At 43.6% G+C, this 20,693-nt stretch overlaps 1 protein-coding gene across 12 annotated transcripts in view; it reads right to left on the bottom strand.

Annotated features, from left to right (window-relative positions):
* KANK1 (KN motif and ankyrin repeat domains 1) overlaps positions 1-20,693 on the bottom strand; it is a 240,804-nt gene that overhangs the window by 20,547 nt on the left and 199,564 nt on the right. For 8 of the 12 annotated variants that reach the window (XM_033237175.1, XM_033237177.1, XM_033237176.1 and 5 more), the window contains one exon: positions 12,564-15,224. In XM_033237175.1, the coding sequence (XP_033093066.1) occupies positions 12,564-15,224 (2,661 nt within the window). Of the gene's footprint in view, positions 1-12,563; positions 15,225-18,282; positions 18,855-20,693 lie in introns of those variants that run through there. The other 4 variants (XM_033237180.1, XM_033237186.1, XM_033237179.1 and 1 more) reach the window with 2 other exon arrangements.

The following is a 20,693-nucleotide window of genomic DNA, read 5'->3' as shown; positions in this document are numbered from 1 at the left end:
CCTCAAGGGATATCATCTAAATTTTAATTCTCATACTTCCAGCTAAGGATTCTGAAGGCCAGCTAGGTTCAGTGACTTGCCCCAGGCCACAGAGCTGAACTAGAACTCACGTTTCCTAATTCTGTGAATAGTCCCTTGTCCACAAATCAACAGCACAATTCTTTCTCCTTTAGCTGTGGGACGCGGGGGCTACCTGGACGATTCCTTTACAAATCCAGCTTCCTCAACACACACACACAATACTGAATTCAGTGGTCCAAACAATGTTTAACGTCCTGTAACCTGATGTCCCCTATGTGTCCCCTAACTGCAAATATGAAAAGCCTAACTTACCTTTGACTTATTTTAAGCAAAGTAAATAAAGCAGGACATTTTTCCTTCTCCAAGTCCATTCATCATTACTTAGAAAATATTGCAGTGGCCTCCAAAAAGTCTCACTAGTTAATCAGAGTGCCAGAACACTTTTTTTTTTTTTTTTTTTTGAGATTGAGTCTTGCTCTGTTGCCCAGCCTGGAATGCAGTGGTGTGATCTCCGCTCACTGCAACCTCCACCTCCTGGGTTCAAGTGACTCTCCTGCTTCAGCCTCCTGAGTAGCTGGGATTACAAGCGCTCGCCACCACGCCCAGCTATTTTTTGTATTTTTAGTAGAGACGGGATTTTACCATGTTGGCCAGGCTGGTCACGAACTCCTACCTCGGCCTCCCAAAGTTCTGGGATTACAGGCGTGAGCCACTGCACCTGGCTGCCAGAACACTGTTTTTAGGGAAACACTTGTACGAAGCATTTTCCTCTTCAAGAACCAACAACGACTTTTGAAATGCAAATACATGATAGTTTTGACTACTATTGAAACCGTAAACATGAAAAAAGTAGATAATCGTTTAATAAACTCCTGTGTTCCCATTACTAGCTTCAACAATGATTAGAAGATACCTGGTTTCCCTGATAACTCCCTCTGCCCACTCACACTGGATTATTTTGAAGCAACAGCTAGAGATTCTATCATTTTCATCCATAAATATTTCAGTATATATCCCTAAAAGAACAAACTCTAAAAAATGCAAACCATTGAGGCTAAAACTATCAAACCTTAAAGATAATTCTTTATGATTATCACATAATCCAGTCAGTATTCAAATTTCTTCAGTCTTTTCTTTGATATGGCATCTCACTCTGTCACCCAGGCTGGACCGCTGTGGTGTGAGCTCACTGCAACCTCTGCCTCCCAGGCTCAAGCGATCCTTCCACCTCAGCCCCCGCTCCAAGTAGCTGGGACCACAGACGTGCACCACCATGTCTGGCTAATGTTTTTTTTTTTTTTTTTTTTTTTTTTTTGTATTTTTAGTAGAGATGGGTTTCACTATGTTGCCCAGGCTGGTCTCGAACTGCTGGGTTCAAGCTATCTGCCCACCTGGGCCTCTGAAAGTACTGGAATTACAGGCATGAGCTAGTGTGCTGAACCTCCAACAGTCTCTTAAAAATTTCTCTTATAGGGTGTTTGCATCAGAATCCCAGTCATGTGTTTCCATTGGCTGCTATTAGTCTTTTAATCCATAAGTTATCTGTTTAAATACAGCTTAAAATTAAAAAAAATTCAAATACGATTTATAGACAATAAAATGCACAGAATTAATTAATTACAGACAGGGTCTCACACTGTCACCCAGGCTAGAGTGCAATGGAATGTGATCATAGCTAACTGCAGCCTTGAACTCTCGGGCTCCAGCAATCCTCCCACCTTGGCCTCTGGAGTAGCTAGGACCACAGGACCCAGGTGCATGCCACCATGCCCCATGAAAATGCACAGATTTTAAGTGTAAGTCAGATGGAACTTGATAAATGTATATGCCTGCGTAACCACCTCTGTAACAGAGATACAGAACATTTCTAACAACCTGGTAAGCCTTGCCTCCCACCCCTTCCAGATAGTGTCACCCAGTGATACCCAGTGCAATAATTTTTCTCACCACAGCTTACTTTTGTAAACCAGGGCTTTTTAAAGCTTCTCCAATCAAGGTCCACTTCCTCATGCAGGCATCCAAGGGTCAATGTGGAAGGTTTCATCTTGCCTGTGGGAATTTTACCTCTCAACTACTCCTCCACTCTGTCCATTCTGTTCAGAGTGGTCCTGTGACTTAATTACGAGTGGGGAGTAATTAGATCGTCCTACAGGTCTGGAAATTCACCATCCTTCACCAGCTGAATTCGACCCATACTCTTTTCAAGGCTTGGCCCAAATTCTATCTTCTTTAGTCTTTCTTCTATGATACCATTCCAACCATTCCACAGAGATCTCTTTTATCCCCCATCATTGTCCTATAACACTTACTATCCAGACTAAAATATGCCCTGTCTCCTCAATGAGATGGTCAGCATCTTGAGTTCCTCCACGCTACATTTTTATTTGGTGTCCGGTCCAGTGCTTAGAACAGTGCTGGACCATCGAAAGCCTTTAGTAAGTGTCCATGTAATTCAACTGAAGGGCATGAGGATTCTACTGAGGCTAACTGGTAAGGCAAAGAACCTCATTAAATTCCAAACTGGCTCTCATTTGTCAGGTCAGAGGGAACTGGTCACCTATATTGCCAGAAAACGTTCTTTGGATGGTGTTGAAATTCTGGCTGGTCTTGAGTGGCCTATAAACAACTCTCTGAACTTGATAAGGACCTATTTGTAGTTGTAGGCACCACATGCATCAACATAAGACTGACAAATGACTGCTGTGTTTGAGCAAAACAAAGAAAATGTGCAGCCAGGAAAACCAAAGAATAAAGGAGGCCAACAAACAGAATTCAACAGTTTCAACCCTAGCTACCCTTTAGAATCACCTGAATTGAGGGTGGGACTTTAAAAAATGTAGATACAATAAACTATCTGGGTGGGTCCAGGTATGAGAGAGAGAGAGAGAGAACATGTATTTGCAGTTGAAGTAGAACTCCATCTCAAAAAAATAAAATAAATAAATAAAATAGAATTCAGGGGCCTTCCATAATTCTAACCTTGTGGGCTTTCATTAGTTTTACAAAGGCAGTTTAGTCTTGGGAAGGGCTATTATCATCCTTGCTTTAAGGTTAAACTATAAACCAAATTCCGCCCACAGTTAGCATGGCCTGTGCCTAGGAATGAACAAGGACAGCTTGGAGGTCAGAGGTAAGATGGAGTCAGCTATGTCAGGTTTCTTTTACTGTCATGATTTTGGAAAGGCAGTTTCAATGCCCCCACCTCCTTGGGTTTCAGTCCACCTCAATCCTGAGGTGTGAGCTATGGAGATGGGAAAGGCTGATGACAGCTCTAATTCCTTCTTGCTTATGGGACATGGTTGGGGAAGGGGTTGCCCCGAAGGTAAGAGGAGTGAAACTCCTTTAAGTTGACTGTATGCATTCACTGGTGTCTGGTTGCAGTCATTATTATCCACAGTTTTAGTACAGCACATAAGTGAACAGCAGACTGTAAGATTAATGATAAGCCCTACCATAAGGAGTGAAAGTCCTAGCTTCAGGAGTCCCTGTAGAACCAACCTGAAGCCTTTTTTTTTTTTTTTTTTTTTTGAGACGGAGTCTGGCTCTGTCTCCCAGGCTGGAGTGCAGTGGCCGGATCTCAGCTCACTGCAAGCTCCGCCTCCCGGGTTTACACCATTCTCCTGCCTCAGCCTCCCGAGTAGCTGGGACTACAGGCGCCCGCCACCTCGCCTGGCTAGTTTTTTGTATTTTTAGTAGAGACAGGGTTTCACCGTGTTAGCCAGGATGGTCTCGATCTCCTGACCTCGTGATCCGCCCGTCTCGGCCTCCCAAAGTGCTGGGATTACAGGCTTGAGCCACCGCGCCCGGCCTTCAACCTGAAGCCTTGAGGGACCCAGGTAAATCACCCTGAGAACCAATTATTGGGTTATCAGCAGATAACCTTGTCCAAAAAAATGGACAAGGCTGGAGTCTAATAAAAGTAATACTCACACAGCCAGTATGAGAGGTCAACTCTTCTGACTTCTAGGCCTTCCACTACCTACATCATGCTTTTATACCTGCAGAGTCCCAGAAACACCTGGACCCAGAAACACTTGGACTGCATTGTTTTGGTGCTTTTGAGCATTAAAAGAAAGTGATTAAAAAGTTTTTCTGAAACATAATTTTTCTCTCTCTGGTTTTCTGTTTCTACCAAAGACCAATCATAGTAGAACCAATTTATTTCCAAAATAAGTTTTAGTTTTATTATGCTTCGGCTAATTATTTGCATAAAGTACAGCAAGAATAAGTATTTGCCATATAGCCCCCCCCCCTTTTTTTTACATTGACTTTGCTGAAATTTTTCATAAGGAATCTCTATATTAGACCTTATAAAATACTTTTGAGCCCAGCCAAGGATTTATTTGTGCCTGCAGATACCTATATAAATTAGGTGACTTCCTCTTTTCCCAAGGGCCCAAAATAACTTGGGGCTCCTGAGCTTGTCAGAAAGTGACACTCTTTACTTACCACAGGTTAGGAACCCTGTAAAGGACAAGGTATGAGGTCAGTTTTTCCAAGGGGCTTTCACTGGCTCTAAAGGTCAACTTCAGTTCCCCAAAGTAGTCCGTAAACATGCCATTCCAGTCAAAGCCTTGGTAATTATAACCAGTTACAGGCATCAGTATTTTTAAACTTCTCCCTAGGTGATTCTATTGTGCAGCCAGGATTGAGATCCACTGAATTAAATTAACCAATATAAAAGTTGACTACTGAGAATAAGAGTTTGGACTCCCCTCTAGTTTCAACCCATCAACTTGGATCCACGTGAATTCTTAGGAATTGCTGATTGTTTAATTAACAGCCCTGGGCCACTAATAGTAGATGTTCATGCTAAACAGACAGTAAATGCTACCTGAACAATAGGGATAAAAACAGGAGTAATTACGGGCTGGGAGTGGCTCACACCTGTAATCCCAGTACTTTGAGGGGCTGAGACAGGAGGATGGTTTGAGGTTGGGAGATTGAGGCTGCACTCCAACCTGTGTGACAGAATGAAACCCTGTCTCTATGGAAAAACAAAAAACAGGCTGGGTGCAATGGCTTACACCTGTAATCCCAGCACTTAGCGAGGCTGAGGTAGATTAATTGCTTGAGCCCAGGAGTTGCAGACGAGCCTGAGCAACATAGTGAGATCCCCTGTCTAACAAAAAACAAAACAAAACAAAACAAAAAACAGCTGGGCATGGTGGTAAGTGCTTGTAGTCCTAGCTATTGGGAGGTTCATGTGTGAGGATAGCTTGAGCTTGGCAGTTAGGGTCTATGGTGAGCTATGACTGCACTCCAGCTCAGGAGACAGAGTGAGACCTTGTCTCAACAAAACAAAACAACAACATGTGGAATAATTACAAAACACTTTCAGAATTCTGGCACTCTGGTCTAGATGCTCAAAATTCCCACTGGGTGGCCATGGTTTTCACAGGCGCAACTGGGAAGTTAATGAACAGCAGAGTGGGCAACTGTGAAGTCTTCTGTCATTAACTCAAACTTATTGGCCATAAACACCAATAAAGCATGAGCCTCATTTTACGACTTGGTCAGATTAGTGATCACTACAGGACAACAAGTGACAGAAATCTCAGTGTTCTGGAAAATAAGAGGAACACCTTCGATGTATTAATTATCATTCCAAAGTGCACTTAGCTTTTATAATTATCCACATATTAAATTCTAAGGCAAATGAGATGACTATAATGAAAAACAAGTCACTTAAAATGAAACCTTTATGTCTTTGACTTTAGGAATGTTAAAAGCAAACTGTTTTACAAGAAAAATAATTCAATGAAACTAGAGCTGGGAGGTGGGAGGGTCACTTGAGCCCTGAGCCCAGAGGTTGGGGCTGCAGTGAGCCCCGATCATGCCACTGCACTCTAGTCTGGGTGACAAAGCAAGAACCCATCTCTTAAAAAAGAAAAGAAAAAAAAAAACCACCCAACACTAGAGCTGAATGGGTTTTAAAGAGATCACTTCTCCAGTTTTCTGTGTAACATTTATCTGTCCAGAATGGGTATTAGTAATTGGTATATAGCAATGGGCTTCCAAATTCATTAGAAAATTGATTAAAAAAAAATATTAAAATGGATTTTAAAAGTTGCTCTGTTCATCTATTCCAACTGTTCTGGTATGCTGATCTATTTTGTATTGATAGTGCCAAGTGATTTCTGAAAACACAAAAAAGAAGAGTGAAGCCAGCTAATTAACCATGTTGCTGTGCCAAATTTTCAGCTTGACATTCTGATTTAATTTTTAAAGAACATCTAAACTTACTTGTTGAGAACAGGTAGGACTGAAATTTCCAATTCATTATGGAATCCTTTCAAATATTCAGGTTAATTTCCCAAAGTATGACTAAAAATTCAAAGGGATCTGAAATAATGTTTGTTTTTCTTTAAGAAAAAGGGTTTGAGGCCAGGCGCGGTGGCTCATGTCTGTAATCCCAGCACTTTGGGAGGCCAAGGCGGGTGGATCATGACGGTCAGGACATCGAGACCAGCCTGGCCAACAAGGTGAAACCCTGTCTCTACTAAAAATAATAATAATAATAAAAATTAGCCGGGCGTGGTGGCGCGTGTCTGTAATCCCAGCTACCCAGGAGGCTGAGGCAGGACAATCACTTGAACCCGGGAGGCAGAGGTTGCAGTGAGCTGAGACTGTGCCACTTCACTCCAGCCTGGGAGACAGAGCAAGACTCCGTCTCAAAAAAACAAACAGAACAAAACAAAACAAAAAAAAACCAGAAAAAGGGCTTCAGTATGAATTCACTCTTTAAGCCCAAATGATGGTTTGGGGAACAGGCAGTAGAGATTATTCAAGAAGGACCATCTTCTTTTTTGGTACATACTACTTTGTGAGGAAAAGCATATAGCTTTGATAGAGGAGAAAGGACAAATATGTTGTTTCTACGCTCTCCTCTCAGAACTCAGCCTGAATGCTAATGCATGTGTGGTCAACAGCATAAACAGTTAACTCACACTTGTATAGACCAATCCTGCTGAAGGGACTGTAGGAGAAAAACTAATCTCACCCTATTTGTTTGACATAGGAGGCCACGGAAGTCCACAATCTCCCTGTCTAAAATGATACAGTGGCGTGGCGTGGTGGCTCACACCTGTAATCCCAATAATTTGGGAGGCTGAGGCAGGCAAATTGCTTGAAACCAAAAGTTCAAGACCAGCTGGGCAACATGGGGAGACCTCATCTCTAAAAATAATACAAAAAGTAGCCAGGCATGGTGACATGCACCTGTAGTCCCAGCTACTCGGGAAGCTGAAGAGGGAGGATGGCTAGAGCTCGGGAAGTTGAGTCTACAGCAAGCTGTGATCATGCCATTGCACTCTAGCCTGGGTGACAGAGCGAGACCCTGTCTCAAAAGTAAAAAAAAAAAAAAAAAGATACAGCAAGTTACCTACACAGCCAGTATGAGAGGTCAACTCTTCTGACTTCTAGGCCTTCCACTACCTACATCATATGCTTTTATACCTGCAGAGTCCCAGAAACACCTGGACCCAGAAACACTTGGACTGCATTGTTTTGGTGCTTTTGAGCATTAAAAGAAAGTGATTAAAAAGCCAAGTGCTAAGACAGGTAAATGATATATTATTTGAACAAGGAGAAAACTACCTAGAAACGTATTTTGTAATGGCTTATTTCCCTGCTTTTGCTTTGGCTCAGACCTCTTGTCTATGACTTACTTTCATAGTTATGGGAATGACTTCGAGTTCATTAGCTTTTGATGAACTAAGATAACCAAGAGTATAAATATGGACGCTGATTTTAAAAAGCAGTTCTTGTCAATATGAGAGATGAATGTTCTATAAATCATGGGGCAGGCAGTTAAATTCCACTTACAGTTTTGTTTGTATTTGCTCAGAGACAGTTATATATTTTTAGAGTATTTGTAACTATAAGTCATTTGTCTGGAATTTTCTCTCTCCTCTTCCCTCTCTAGAAGAAAATAGTAATTAAAAAAAGAAAACACTAATCTATGCCTCAAACGAAAACAATCCAACTGATTTACAGGAAGAATAAACTTTTTTTTTACCAACGTTTTTGTTATAACAGAAACTCATTTCCTCTTAACTTTTTTATTTTATTAAAGAAAATATTAAATGCATTAAACTCAAACTATCAGGAATTAAAAAATACAGAACACTTCTGGTCACCATCAGGTTCCAATTCCATCAAAACCAAGACATTATCTCTCAAATCACAGAAAAATGTTCGTGACCTTTTAGGTGAAAAAACACAGAAGCAAACTATGTATGATTCAAATTTTATTACAAAAATGTACGTTTCTAAAATACAGACTGGCAAGCATGCACATCTATAAATACCAACCAAACACATGTGGGCTATCACGGGAGTGCGCCAGGGAGGCTTTAACTCTTTTATTATACACTCTTCTGAACTTCTAATTTCTTTTTCTTTTCTTTTTTGGAGACAGGGTCTCACTCTGTTACCCAGGCTGGGGGGGGTGACAATCACAGCTCACTGCAGCCTGCACCTCCCGGGCTCAGGTGATCTTTACACCTCAGCCTCCTGAGTAGCTGGGACTACAGGCGTCCGTCATCATGCCTGGCTAATTTTTGTATTTTTAGTAAAGACGGGGTTTCACCATGTTGCCCAGGCTGGTCTCTAACTCTGGGCTCAAGCAATCTGCCAGCCTCAGCCTCCCAGAGTGCTAGGATTACAGGTGTGAGCCACCACGCACAATCTTCCCCCCGACCTTCCCCCGCCACAGACAAGGTCTCATTCTGTCACCCAGGCTGGAGTGTAGTGGCGTGATCGCAGCTCACTGCAGCCTCAACCTCTTGGGCTCAAGAGGTCATCCCACCTCTGTTTCCTGAGTAGCTGAGGCTGCAGACATAGGATAACATGACCAGGTAATTAAAAAAAATTTTTTTGTAGAGACAAGGTCTCACTATGTTGCCTAGGCTTGAACTATTAATTTCTTATGATGCATGCTCCAGTTGTAATTTTAAGAAATTAAATATAGTGTTAAGCATTATGCTGCTGCTAAAAATGACACTTTTATGCATACTGAAAAGTGACACCATCAACAAATCTTCAACTCTAGGAGAAATGAACAGAATTCTATGGATTGGCCACTAATACTCTTCGTTTTGAGCTTTGACACGGATTCTGAATGACTCTGGACTGAAAATTTATCAATTTATTTTGTGTTTCCCATTGTTATCTATTTACTTCTTTATACTGATACAATGGTTAGTTGGAGAATGAAGATGAAAATTTAGGTTGAAAACAAAAGACCATTTGTACAATTTCTGTGTGGCATCATTTGTTCTAGATCTACATTTCTATTTCTGGAAATACTCTAACAACAACATCAGTCAGCTTTCATTGAGCATTTATACTCTGTGCTTTACTCCTATTGACTCACTGAATCTTCATTACAACCCTGTGAAGGAACAAAGACAATCTGTTCTAGCGACAGAGAAACCATGTGAACCCACACTGTCTGGTTTCAGAGCCCAAACTCAACAACTTCTTTAAATTAGAATGCTGTTAGGTTCATATAAATGATCATTTACATGCTGTTTTTGGTAGGTGTCAGACCCAAATTCCCTACTGTTTTATTTGGGGGAAGAAAACATTGAGATGAATACCCTTCTATACTCCAGTATATCTTTTGGTACAGAAATGCATTCTAGACTGTGGTGAGTGCTATTCTCTATGGTATGGTGTGCACAGGAATGCACGGTGCACCCTGAGCCACTTAGTTTCTGAAAGCTTCTAAGTGTTGAGAATCTCTACTTTACTATACCAAGTTGCTTTAATTTTCAGTACACATAACAAATGCCAGATAACAAAAATGGAACACTCTGCATTCATTTCCTAATTCATTCCTCATTGGAACTTGGTGAAAACACAAATATGATGTGTATTACAGAAATACTTTTAAAGTTGTTCTTGTGTGCGCTGAGAGGGGCTGCCATTGTGACTAAGTAAGTGCTGTTAAAAATATTTATTGTTTTGTTCACAAGTGCTGTAGGTCTCCTGTATTTTAGCTGATTAATTAGGTGTTTGCTAACAGGGTCGGATCTAACCAGTGATGTGTGGCATGTCAGTGTAACTGGAAATAGACCAAAAAACACTGTCACACAGCCAGACCAAATTTGCTCCCTGGTCTCCGTGCTCAAGGGGTCAGCAAATTACTTCAGTGTTACAGCTGAATATTTTTGGCAAGAATGTGAAACAGAAACCCCAGTTTGGGGAGGAGGGTGGAAGGCTGAGAACAAAATGCTTTTATAATGGATGATCCATTGTGCCATCTGTGTCTGGAGGTATTTAAGAATTTTATTTTGACTTCATCTGACATCATGATTTTTAAAAGGATGTCAAAAAGCAGACATGGCATGAGTTCCTGCACACTCTGTTTCAGTCCACAGATCATTTTAATCCTGTTTATTCTAAAATGACTTCTCTGTATGTTTATTAGACTCTTTGGATTCTAAAAGGCAAAACCCCACACATGAACTGTGACGTTCATTTTTTTCTTCCACAACAAACTAACTGTCCTATAGCACAGATACTGAAAATTAACAATAATTGAGGTTTGAAAGTGGAAACCAGCCAGGCATGGTGGCTCACGCCTGTAATCCCAGCACTTTGGGAGGCTGAGGCAGGCGGATCACGAGGTCAGGAGATCGAGACCATCCTGGCTAACATGGTGAAACCCCGTCTCTACTAAAAATACAAAAAATTAGCCGGGCGTGGTGGTGCGCACCTGTAGTCCCAGCTACTCGGAGGCTGAGGCAGGAGAATGGCGTGAACCCATGAGGCGGAGCTTGCAGTGAGCCGAGATGGCGCCACTGCACTCCAGCCTGGGCGACAAAGCGAGACTCTGTCTCCAAAAAGAAAAAAAAAAGTGGAAACCTAGGAAGATATAAAAATAATGTATTTCAGTCTATTTTAATCATTGCCCCATCGGACACTAATAGTCAGAAAGACTGGAATTTCTGTGGATGGCTTACTTAAATCTGTATTACACATTTTCAAGTAAAATTAATCTAATGCAAACTCTTTCCCAGGTCACAGTGATTCATGAGAATTGGAGAGCCAGAAACAGAAGCCAGGCAGTGTGGTCCCAAGCTGAGGATAATGTTACATGCTGTGAGAGGCAGTGTACATGGTCACAAGCAAAATCAAGTTGGTGAGGCTCACAGGGAATTAATGTAAGTCATAAAATCATCCAGGTTGGTTTTCTGATTATTAGCTTCAATTTCAAGAAGGAAGGGTGAGCAGGAATCCCAATGAATACGAGAAAGAATAAGACAGACAAAAATTTAAGTGCCTATCAGACCAGGTGCAGTGGCTCATGTCTGTAATCCCAGCACTTGGGGAGGCCGAGGTGGGTAGATCACCTGAGGTCAGGAGTTCGAGACCAGCCTGACCAATATGGTGAAACCCCATCTCTACTAAAATACAAAAAAGTGGCTGGGTATAGTGGTGGGCACCTGCAGTCCCAGCTACTCGGGAGGCTGAGACATGAGAATCGCCTGTACCCGGGAGGCAGAGGTTGCAGTGAGCCAAGATGGCACCTCTACACTCCAGCCTGGGTGACACAGCAACTCTGTCTTTAAAAAAAAAAAAAAAAAGTAAGCATCTATCAAAATGAAGACTGGGAAAAGACTCCCTTCTCTCCACGTTCTTGCTCAAGGGTCCCTTCTTTGCCCACCTCATCTCAAACAGCCCTCACCCTGACTACTACCACTTGCTGTTCCCACAACTGGAGTTAATTTCTTCACAGTATTTATCACCTCCTGACATATTATAGGTCTACTGTCTATCTCCTGCACCCCACCTAGAATGTAAGCACCGCAAGGACAGAGGCTCTGTTCTTGTTTTGTTCACACTATCTTCACAGCCTATACCTATGCTTGAGACTGAGTAGGAATCCAAGTAATAATTTTTACTTCATATTTTTTTAGAGATGGAGGTCTTACTATGTTGCCTAGGCTGGCCTCAAATTCCTGGGTTCTAGCAATCCTCCCGCCTCAGCCTCCAGAGTAGCTGGGACTAACAGATGTGTACCATTGTGCCTGGCTCAAATTCAATAATTATTTGCTGAATTAATGAATGAATTAATGGAGTCTCTCCTCTCATAAACGTTTTAACTGAAAACATTTTATGCCAGAATTTCTAATTGATAATATACTGGTAATAGTGGGTACAAACAGGGTAGGATTTTTTTAAAGGCAGTTCTATAAATAATGAACAAGTAAATAACTGAAAGACAAAGAATAAAGCATCTTACCAAATTAGCGGCCCCAGAAGACAACCTCTAGGCCCGCCAACACCAGTTTACTTTTCTTCCAGCGTTAGTCCTCAGCCAGAGGCCAGTGAGGCTACCAGATAATAAGAATCAGCAGAGGTGCTTATGGATTTTGATTCTTAGTTTTCATTCTACAGATTACCACTCTAAAGCTTTCTCCATTTCTCCTCCAAAAATGGTTCCAGCAGTTAAAAAAATAATCCTTAGCTCCTGGAAAGACATTTTCCCCCATCCTTCCTCATTCCCAGGTCTTCAGGGTACCACCTACCTGTGATTTTACCCAGACTGGTTTTCTGGAAGTCAGGGTTCCTCAGCTCTTCAGTGCTTGCAGATTTCATGACAGAGTTGATAGACGTCAGGGTGCTGATGAGCTGAGAGTTGAGGGAGCCAATCTGTGAGTGAGGCTCCCCGAAAGCTTCTGCCAGTTCACTATAGTTCTCAGCCAGCAGTGTCTGCTGTTCTGCCAGCAGCTTCTGGATGCGCTCAATGTAGTGATCCAGGCCGGTCATCATTCCAGGTGGAGCCTGGGGCTGGGAGTTCTCCAGAGACTCCCCTACAGGGTCATCCCCAACCCCAACGCTCCTTCTGCTGGCTGTCAGCCCCACAGTCAACTGTGGTGGCCCACAAGCTATGGTCCTCATTTTGAGACCAACCAGATAGTTGTCGTTAATATTTATCTGCCCCACGCCTGACTCTTTGGTCTTCACAGCTGATGGCCTGTCAAACCCAGAATGGCCAGAAAGCAACGTTCCAACACCAATGGACCGCGTCTTGGTGGAGGAGTTGATATCCTTGACACGGCCTTCTCCTACAGCTACTGTCCGCGTCTCCACAGTCTGGGTGCTGGTTTGCTTGTCCAAAGTGCTTAGGCAAGTGTTGGTGCAGGAATCTATGAGGGTGGCCGTCTCGGTGTTGGTGAACTGGTGCATCTGTTCCAAATCCGTGCTAGTGTCCTGGTCTGCGGTACGAGGCACTGCCATGACGGCAGCTTCCACTTGGCCAACAGCCTCAGTGTTCACGCCCCGGGAGGCACACTCCTTTGGAGAGCAGACAGTCACGTCAACAGAACAATCTCCACAACCAATAGACCGCACTTCTTTGAGATTCAAGTTTGTCTTGAGGAGTGTGAGGTCATTCACAGACTCCTCTGTGTTGCTGCCTGTTTCGCAGATGCTGACTTCCACACTCACACTCTTGTCACACATTTCCACAGACCTCCCAGCACAACGGTCGTGCATTTCCACCCTCTCCTTAACAATCCACCAATTCATGGGCAGCTCAGGCCCTACGACTTTGTTCTTACATTCGGGCTGGCAGGAGATGCCTACACTGTTTGTTTCCACGGAGGTCCCAACGCACGTGTCCACCAGGTCTGTGTGACTGCCGACCATTTGGTCTCTGGTCTGCACCACCGCCTCCACCACCTTACTGAAAACAAGTGGCTGGGCCATCGTGGCTTTGTCAACCTTTTTCCTCGATCCAGCAGCCTGCAGCTCTTGTTTTAGTTTAGTCATCTCCCGGTCATGGGTGGTTTCTCTAAGCTGTACTTCTAGGCGATAGATCTTTTCCTTCAAGGCTTCTATGGTCTGCTGTTGCAGCTCAATTTCTTTGTCAGCTTCAGTTGTCACTCCAAGCATGGCCTCTGTCACACTGACCCCACAATTCCTCATCTCAATAAGTGACCCTACAGCTGCATCCTTACAGGACCTGGAGCCTCTGTGGTACACGATGATGTCATTCATGTTCTCTTCGGCACCCACAGCCACAGACCGGCACTCTCCATTCTCCCTGAACTCTGAGGAGGCCTCACAGCTGCTGTCCTGGATCTTCTGCTCCAGGGCTTGCATGTCTGCTGTAAGCTGCCGGAACTCCTTTATCCTCTGGGTGCTCTGTTCTACGCTCTCCATTTCTTCCTCCTCATAGTCGATGTATAATTCCCCGCCACTTCTTCGGGCCCGGGAGAGCTGTTCCAGCTGGGAGGCATTCCCTGCACTGTAGGACCGCTTCCTCACACCACAGACATTGTTCTGGGATGCAGCCCTTTGGTTTTTCAGCTGTGAGGCCAACTGCCTTTTCTCTTCTTGCAATACAGAGATCTTTACCTGGAGCACAGGGATGGTTCGCACCTGCTCCTCCAGTTCCTTCAGGCGTTTCAGAGCAATGGCCATCTGCTCACGGATGTGCTGCAGGTGCATAGGGCTCACGTTGGTCACTGGGGTGGAGATCCCTGAGCTCAGGGGGCTGTGGCGGATGGAGCTCCCCATGGAGGAAGTGGTGGGAGCAGCTGGGGCATAGCCACCATAATCCCCATTACCTTGGTATCCATTGTGAAGCTGGTGTATGGCAGGATTGTGGTTTCCAGAACCCACAAAAGAGGGGAGGGAGCTTGTGGAGCCCATGCCTCCAAAACTGGCCAGCCTGGGCCTTCTGAACTCACCTGGTGTCATCTGCATGGTGGCTCTCTCCTGTTCCAGTCTTCTCCGGGTCTCCATCAGTGTCTTGGTGACATGAAGGTTATGCTTTGGGAGTTGTGGTGAGGGAGGTGGCAGCTGTTGATTTTCTGGGATGGTAAGAAAAGGGAGTGAGGTCTCTAGAGGGGCAGGTGGCTTTGAGATTGGAGTTGACGTAACTTGGCTTCTGGCTAGGAGGAAGTTGGGGTACTGCTTGTTGTCATCACTGTTGGAGGATGAGAGGGATTCGGTGGAAGTCCATATACCTTGCTGACCAGATGTGGTCCTGGGTTCTGGGCATGGCACAGATGGCTTCCGCCTCTTCTGGATGTTCAGTCTTTTGATGGTGTTTCCCTTCTGTATGTCATCCACATATTTGAGGAAATCTAAGTCTAGTTGATAACCATAGGGGGTCTCCACAAAGTAAGGGTCTTTTTGTTCCTTGTCCTGGTCTCCATTCAGAATATCATCTGCTTTTCCTAGAAGAGGGAGAAAAGAATATTATAATGACATGCAATACACATAATGGCAAAAACTAATATTTTTGTTTGTTGCAGTACAGCAAGCTGGTATGATTTTAAGAGTTGACACACCTATGTTGTAAACCTGGATCTACAACAACTGGGTAAGCAAGTTTTTTTTTTTTTGAGACAGGTCACTCTGTCACCCAGGCTGGAGTTGCAATGGTGCGATCTCGGCTCACTGCAGCCTCCGCCTCCTGGGATCAAGCAATTCTCCTACCTCAGCCTCCTGAGTTGCTGGGATTATAGAGGCGCACCACCATGCCTGGCTAATTTTTACATTTTTAGTAGAGACAGGGTTTCACCATGTTGGCCAGGCTGGTCTGGAACTCCTGACCTTAGGTGATCCACCCTCCCCGGCCTCCCAAACTGCTGGGATTACAGGCATGAGTCACTGCACCTGGCCTGGGTAAGCAAGTTAATAAACCTCTCTGAACTTCAGTTTCTCCCTGAGTAAAAATGGAGATGCAAATATTTAACTCACAGGCTTAAAACAATGTAATGAGATAATGATTGTATTATTTTTTAAAATTTTATCTTAGATTCAGGGAGTACATGTGCAGGCTTGTTACATGGATCTATTGTGTAATGATGAGCTTTGAGCTTCTAGTGTACACATCACCCAAATAGTGAACACTGTACCCAATAGGTAATTTTTCAACCCTCACTCCCCTCCTTCCCCACTTTTGTAGTCTAAAATGTCTACTATTTCCATCTTTTTCTGTCTTTATGTCCATCAGTACTCAGAGATAATGATTTCAACGGGTCAAGCACACAGTAAGTCCTTACTAACTATTTTTAAAAGAATTCATGGCCGGGCGCGGTGGCTCAAGCCTGTAATCCCAGCACTTTGGGAGGCCGAGACGGGCGGATCACGAGGTCAGGAGATCGAGACCATCCTGGCTAACATGGTGAAACCCCGTCTCTACTAAAAATACAAAAAAATTAGCCGGGCGAGGTGGCGGGCGCCTGTAGTCCCAGCTACTCGGGAGGCTGAGGCAGGAGAATGGCGTGAACCCGGGAGGCGGAGCTTGCAGTGAGCTGAGATCCGGCCACTGCACTCCAGCCTGGGCGACAGAGCGAGACTCCGTCTCAAAAAAAAAAAAAAAAAAAGAATTCATTATAAAAGACACGAAAGGCCGGGCATGGTGGCTCACTCCTGTAATCCTAGCCCTTTGGGAGGCCAAGGTGGGTGGATCACCTGAGATCAAGAGTTTGAGACCAGCCTGGCCAACACGTGGTAAAACCTCGTCTCTACTAAAAATACAAAAATTGGCTGGGCATGGTGGCAGGTGCCTGTAATTCCAGTTGCTCAGGAGGCTGAGGCAGGAGAATCGCTTGAATCCAGGAGGTGGAAGTTGCAATGAGCCAAGATTGCGCCATTGCACTCCAGCCTAGGCAACAGAGCAAAAACTCTGTCTCAAAAAAAAAGACATGAAAGCATTGTCCAGTAGATAATTTCATTGGTCATCTACAGTCTCTTGGAATATAGACAGCAGACATTAAGATTCCTGTTTTTCAAAGTGTTATCTGAGGCACACAAAAAAACCAAAAGTCAGCAGCAGACAGACAAAGTCAGCAGCAGAACCAGGAGGCCTGGGATGAGATGTCCCTGCCGCTGTCTTTTGCAGACTGGGCTGCTTTTCTAAATGGAGGCCAAGGGCACTTAGCTCCTGACTACCTCCACAGGATTACAATTTGCCTTGACACCTCCCTGGCTGAGAAAGCTGGGGCATGGGATATTTAGTGATTAACTCTGGCAGCAAGGGTACAAGCACACAGAAGAAAGACTTCAACTCCATTTCGTATTTTCCACTTCTCAGTTTCTCTCCTCATTTAAAAACAAAAGCAAACCCTGTCTTAACTATAGGAAAAGTTTTCTCCGTGTTGACTTCTTTTGGACAAAACATTCCCTATCCCAGGAACACCTTGTTTTGTATTGTGATGAGTTCAAACAGATGCAAAGAATGAAGATAAGGGCAAAACCTACATACTCCAACCACTGGATCATGTGGCATTCAGTAAATACTACTTAAGGCTAAACCAGACATTTAAAAGAGGAAACACAAGAACCTTTCAAAGCACAGACCTTGTCACTGACCTGGGCTATGCATTTCAAATTTAAAAACAAGGTCATTTTTATTTGTTTAAATTGTAGAATCAAGTCATGTGTTGTGTTTTCCCAGAGCCACACTAACAAGCCGTGCATTTTTAGAGCTATGGAAAGAACCCAAAAGCAATGAGTGAAAATGTAAGCCATCAGTCTCCTTGCCCTCTTCGGAGTACACAAAACCACTTGACTGCTGTCAAGTTTGAAGGAACTTCCAGCAAACCTGGTTGCTGTCTGCCCTCCCAACCCCCAGCACTGTCGAACATTTACACCGCCAGTGTGAATGCTCTAAAGAACACTTCTGTCTCCATCTGCCCGCTTTCTTCCCAAATGTTGGAAAGAAAAGTACAAAAATAAGTTTGCCAAGCAGAGGAATAAAAAGGACACATATTATGTCCCAATTTAAAAGAATATTAAATTGTTCTAGCTGTTCGATTCTAACACGTGTGGGAAGTGAGTTATATGTGAAAGAAGTGCCCAGCAGCAGTCATGACCTAGTCTAAGAATGGGAGGGCTGGCCGGGAGCGCTGTGCCTGGAAATTTGTGCTCATGTTCATAGTGCTCATGTTAATAGAATGTAGCTGTCTTTCTCTCTTTCCTTTTTAGCTTTCATCTCCACATGGAGAAGGTGATCACTCAAAATATGCAGCCAGACCTGTTTCCAGTACTGTCTGAAATTCCATAAACAAAGAGAAACTACAGCTTGGGTGTCAGACAGGCAGGCTAATCTGGCCCACCCGGGATGTGTGTGTGAGCCGGTGAGTCTAAGCTGGACCCCTGTAGACCTGTGGGGTCGCTGTGGTCGAGTAAAGTGGCCAAGCAGCGCGCAGCCTTCCCGGTCACCCTCGCCCAAGGTCCCCCGGGGATTCGGCCAGCGGTGACCGCCCCACGCCACTCGCAGCTCACCTACCAGGTGGCGCCCGCTGCGCTCTCTGCCGGTCCGCGCTGCACCGCACACCAGCTTGCTCCCAGCTCACGGGGACCCAGCCTCAGACGTCCTCGATCCTCACCCCATAAGGAAGTTTCAACATTCGTGGAAACTTAGCCAGCCACGCACAAATGCCATAGGCTGAGTTTTCACCAATGAAGTCTCCCTCCGGCTGCAGTGACACCACCCCCAGCACACTCAGCTGTTCCGCATTCCTTGTTTTCTTAATGAAAACAGGAAACCGGGATCTTCTGAAAATGTGTGTTCTTCACTCCAGTTTTGCCAGTTGATTTTTAAATAAAGCTAGCACTTTAAGCATCTCTACAGAGAGGCTCTGTTTTTCCTATACTAGTCACTTCTTCATGAAAGAGTCTGTGTTCTCCTGCTCAGCCCTCGGTCACCTGAGGAGGTGCAGAGGCACAATCAGCCCCACTGTTCTCTGTGGGTTCTCAGGGTCCCAGCAGCACTCACTGGTTTCAGAGCACTGCAGGATTCTGCTCAGCCCTGGGCTCATGACACGTGGCAAGTAGTTACCCTTTATCACTAATTTCAGCTGAGCCTTTGCCACTGATGAAAGCTTCTTCTTAAAAAATGAAACAAAAACAAATCTTTTTTTCCAGATACAAAAGTAGTACACGCTTGTATAAAAAAAAAAAAAGCCATATACAGATACGCTTACCATCTAGTGGCAAGCGTTAATATTTTGGTGTAACTCCTAGTTTTTCTATGTATTTATTAACATAGCTACTTTTCCCACTTAAGGATTTTCAGTAGGAAAGATGAACTGATTCAACATCAGTATTTAAAACACAACAAAACATATCACAGTTTTTACCAAAACCTAACTGGTCCATCTTTAGTTATTTCTTTAGTTCACCTTGTAGAAATCACAAAAGACATGGATCACACTGAATTACCCCTAAATGAACTTTGGACTTCGGGGAATCAGGAGAGGTTAGAATTTAACCAAGTTAGGCTTGCTTATTTCCTAATACTGCTCAAACCAGGCTACCCAAAAGACTTGTAATTCAAGCTTCCTTCTCCAGCAAGTAAAAAAGTGAGATGTGTTTTCAAGGTGTCATTTTCACAAACAATTGTCCATGGTAAAAATTATTCTACAATAAAACTACCCAGTGTCATTATTTTTTTAATATCCTGCTTTCTAGTGTATGTTTGCATACATCAACATAAATTAGGCATTTATGAGTCCCTGATTTATTTCCAAACTTTAACAAGACCAAAAAACTTTTTTGTCTTTTGTACCAGACTGTAAGCATGCAGACAGCAAAAAATTTAATTAAAAATTTTTTTTTTTTGCAGGGAGCGCTAGCTCAGGCCTCTAATCCCAGCACTTCGGGAGACCGAGGAGGGTGGATCATCTGAAGGTCAGGAGTTCGAGACCAGCCTGGCCAACATGGTGAAACCCCATCTCTACTAAAAATATAAAAAATTACCCAAGCATAGTGGTGGGCACCTGTAATCCCCGCTACTCGGGCTAAGGCAGGAGAATCGTTTGAACCTGGGAGGTGAAGGTTGCAGTGAGCTGAGAACACTGCATATACATACATACATACATATATATATATATATTTTTTTTTTTTCATTGCTTCCTCTCCCAACCACACACCAACTATCAATATGCTGGGAAGAAAGGAGATGTTTAACAATGTTTACTGAAGGAATAAATAACTGAATATATAGTATAACATAATAATCTTGCTAGAGTACAGTGGCACCATCTTGGCTCACTGCAACCTCCGCCTCCCTGGTTCAAGCAATTCTCCTACCTCAGCCTCCCGAGGAGCTGGGATTACAGGCGCATGCCACCATGCCCAGCTAATTTTTGTATTTTTTAGTACAGATGGGGTTTCACTATACTGGCCAGGCTGATCTCAAACTCCTAACCTCAGGTAATCTGCCTGCCTTGGCCTCCCAGAGTGCTAAGATTACAGCTGTGAGCCACTGTGCCCGGCCAACAGTATAAGAGAATAAACTTTGAAAAACATCTTGATGCTCTGAAGACAGAAGTTGTTTGTTAAATATTACTGTTAAGGACATTTCTTACACGATACTATTTCAGTTGTTATCTTTAGGTTGTGGAATTATAGGTGATTTTTATTTTGTTCTTTATATTTTATAATTTTTACAACACATGGGTATTTGTCCTTTTTTTTTTTCTGAGACAGGGTCCCACTCTGTTGCCCAGGCTGGAGTGTGGCGGTACGATCATGGCTCACTATAGTCTGTATCCCCTGGGCTCAAGTGATCCTCCTCCCTCAGCTTCCTGAGTAGCTGGGAACTACAGATATGTAGCACCATGCCTGACCATTTTAATTTTTATTTATTTATTTTTATTTTTTATTTTTAGTAGAGATGAGGTCTTGCTATT

This window comes from Trachypithecus francoisi, unplaced genomic scaffold (assembly GCF_009764315.1).
Source record: "Trachypithecus francoisi isolate TF-2019V2 unplaced genomic scaffold, Tfra_2.0 Lachesis_group16, whole genome shotgun sequence".
In the NCBI taxonomy this organism is placed as follows: domain Eukaryota; kingdom Metazoa; phylum Chordata; class Mammalia; order Primates; family Cercopithecidae; genus Trachypithecus; species Trachypithecus francoisi.
The sequence above is the reverse complement of the archived record's forward strand: the minus strand, read 5'-3'. Positions and strand labels throughout refer to the sequence as shown.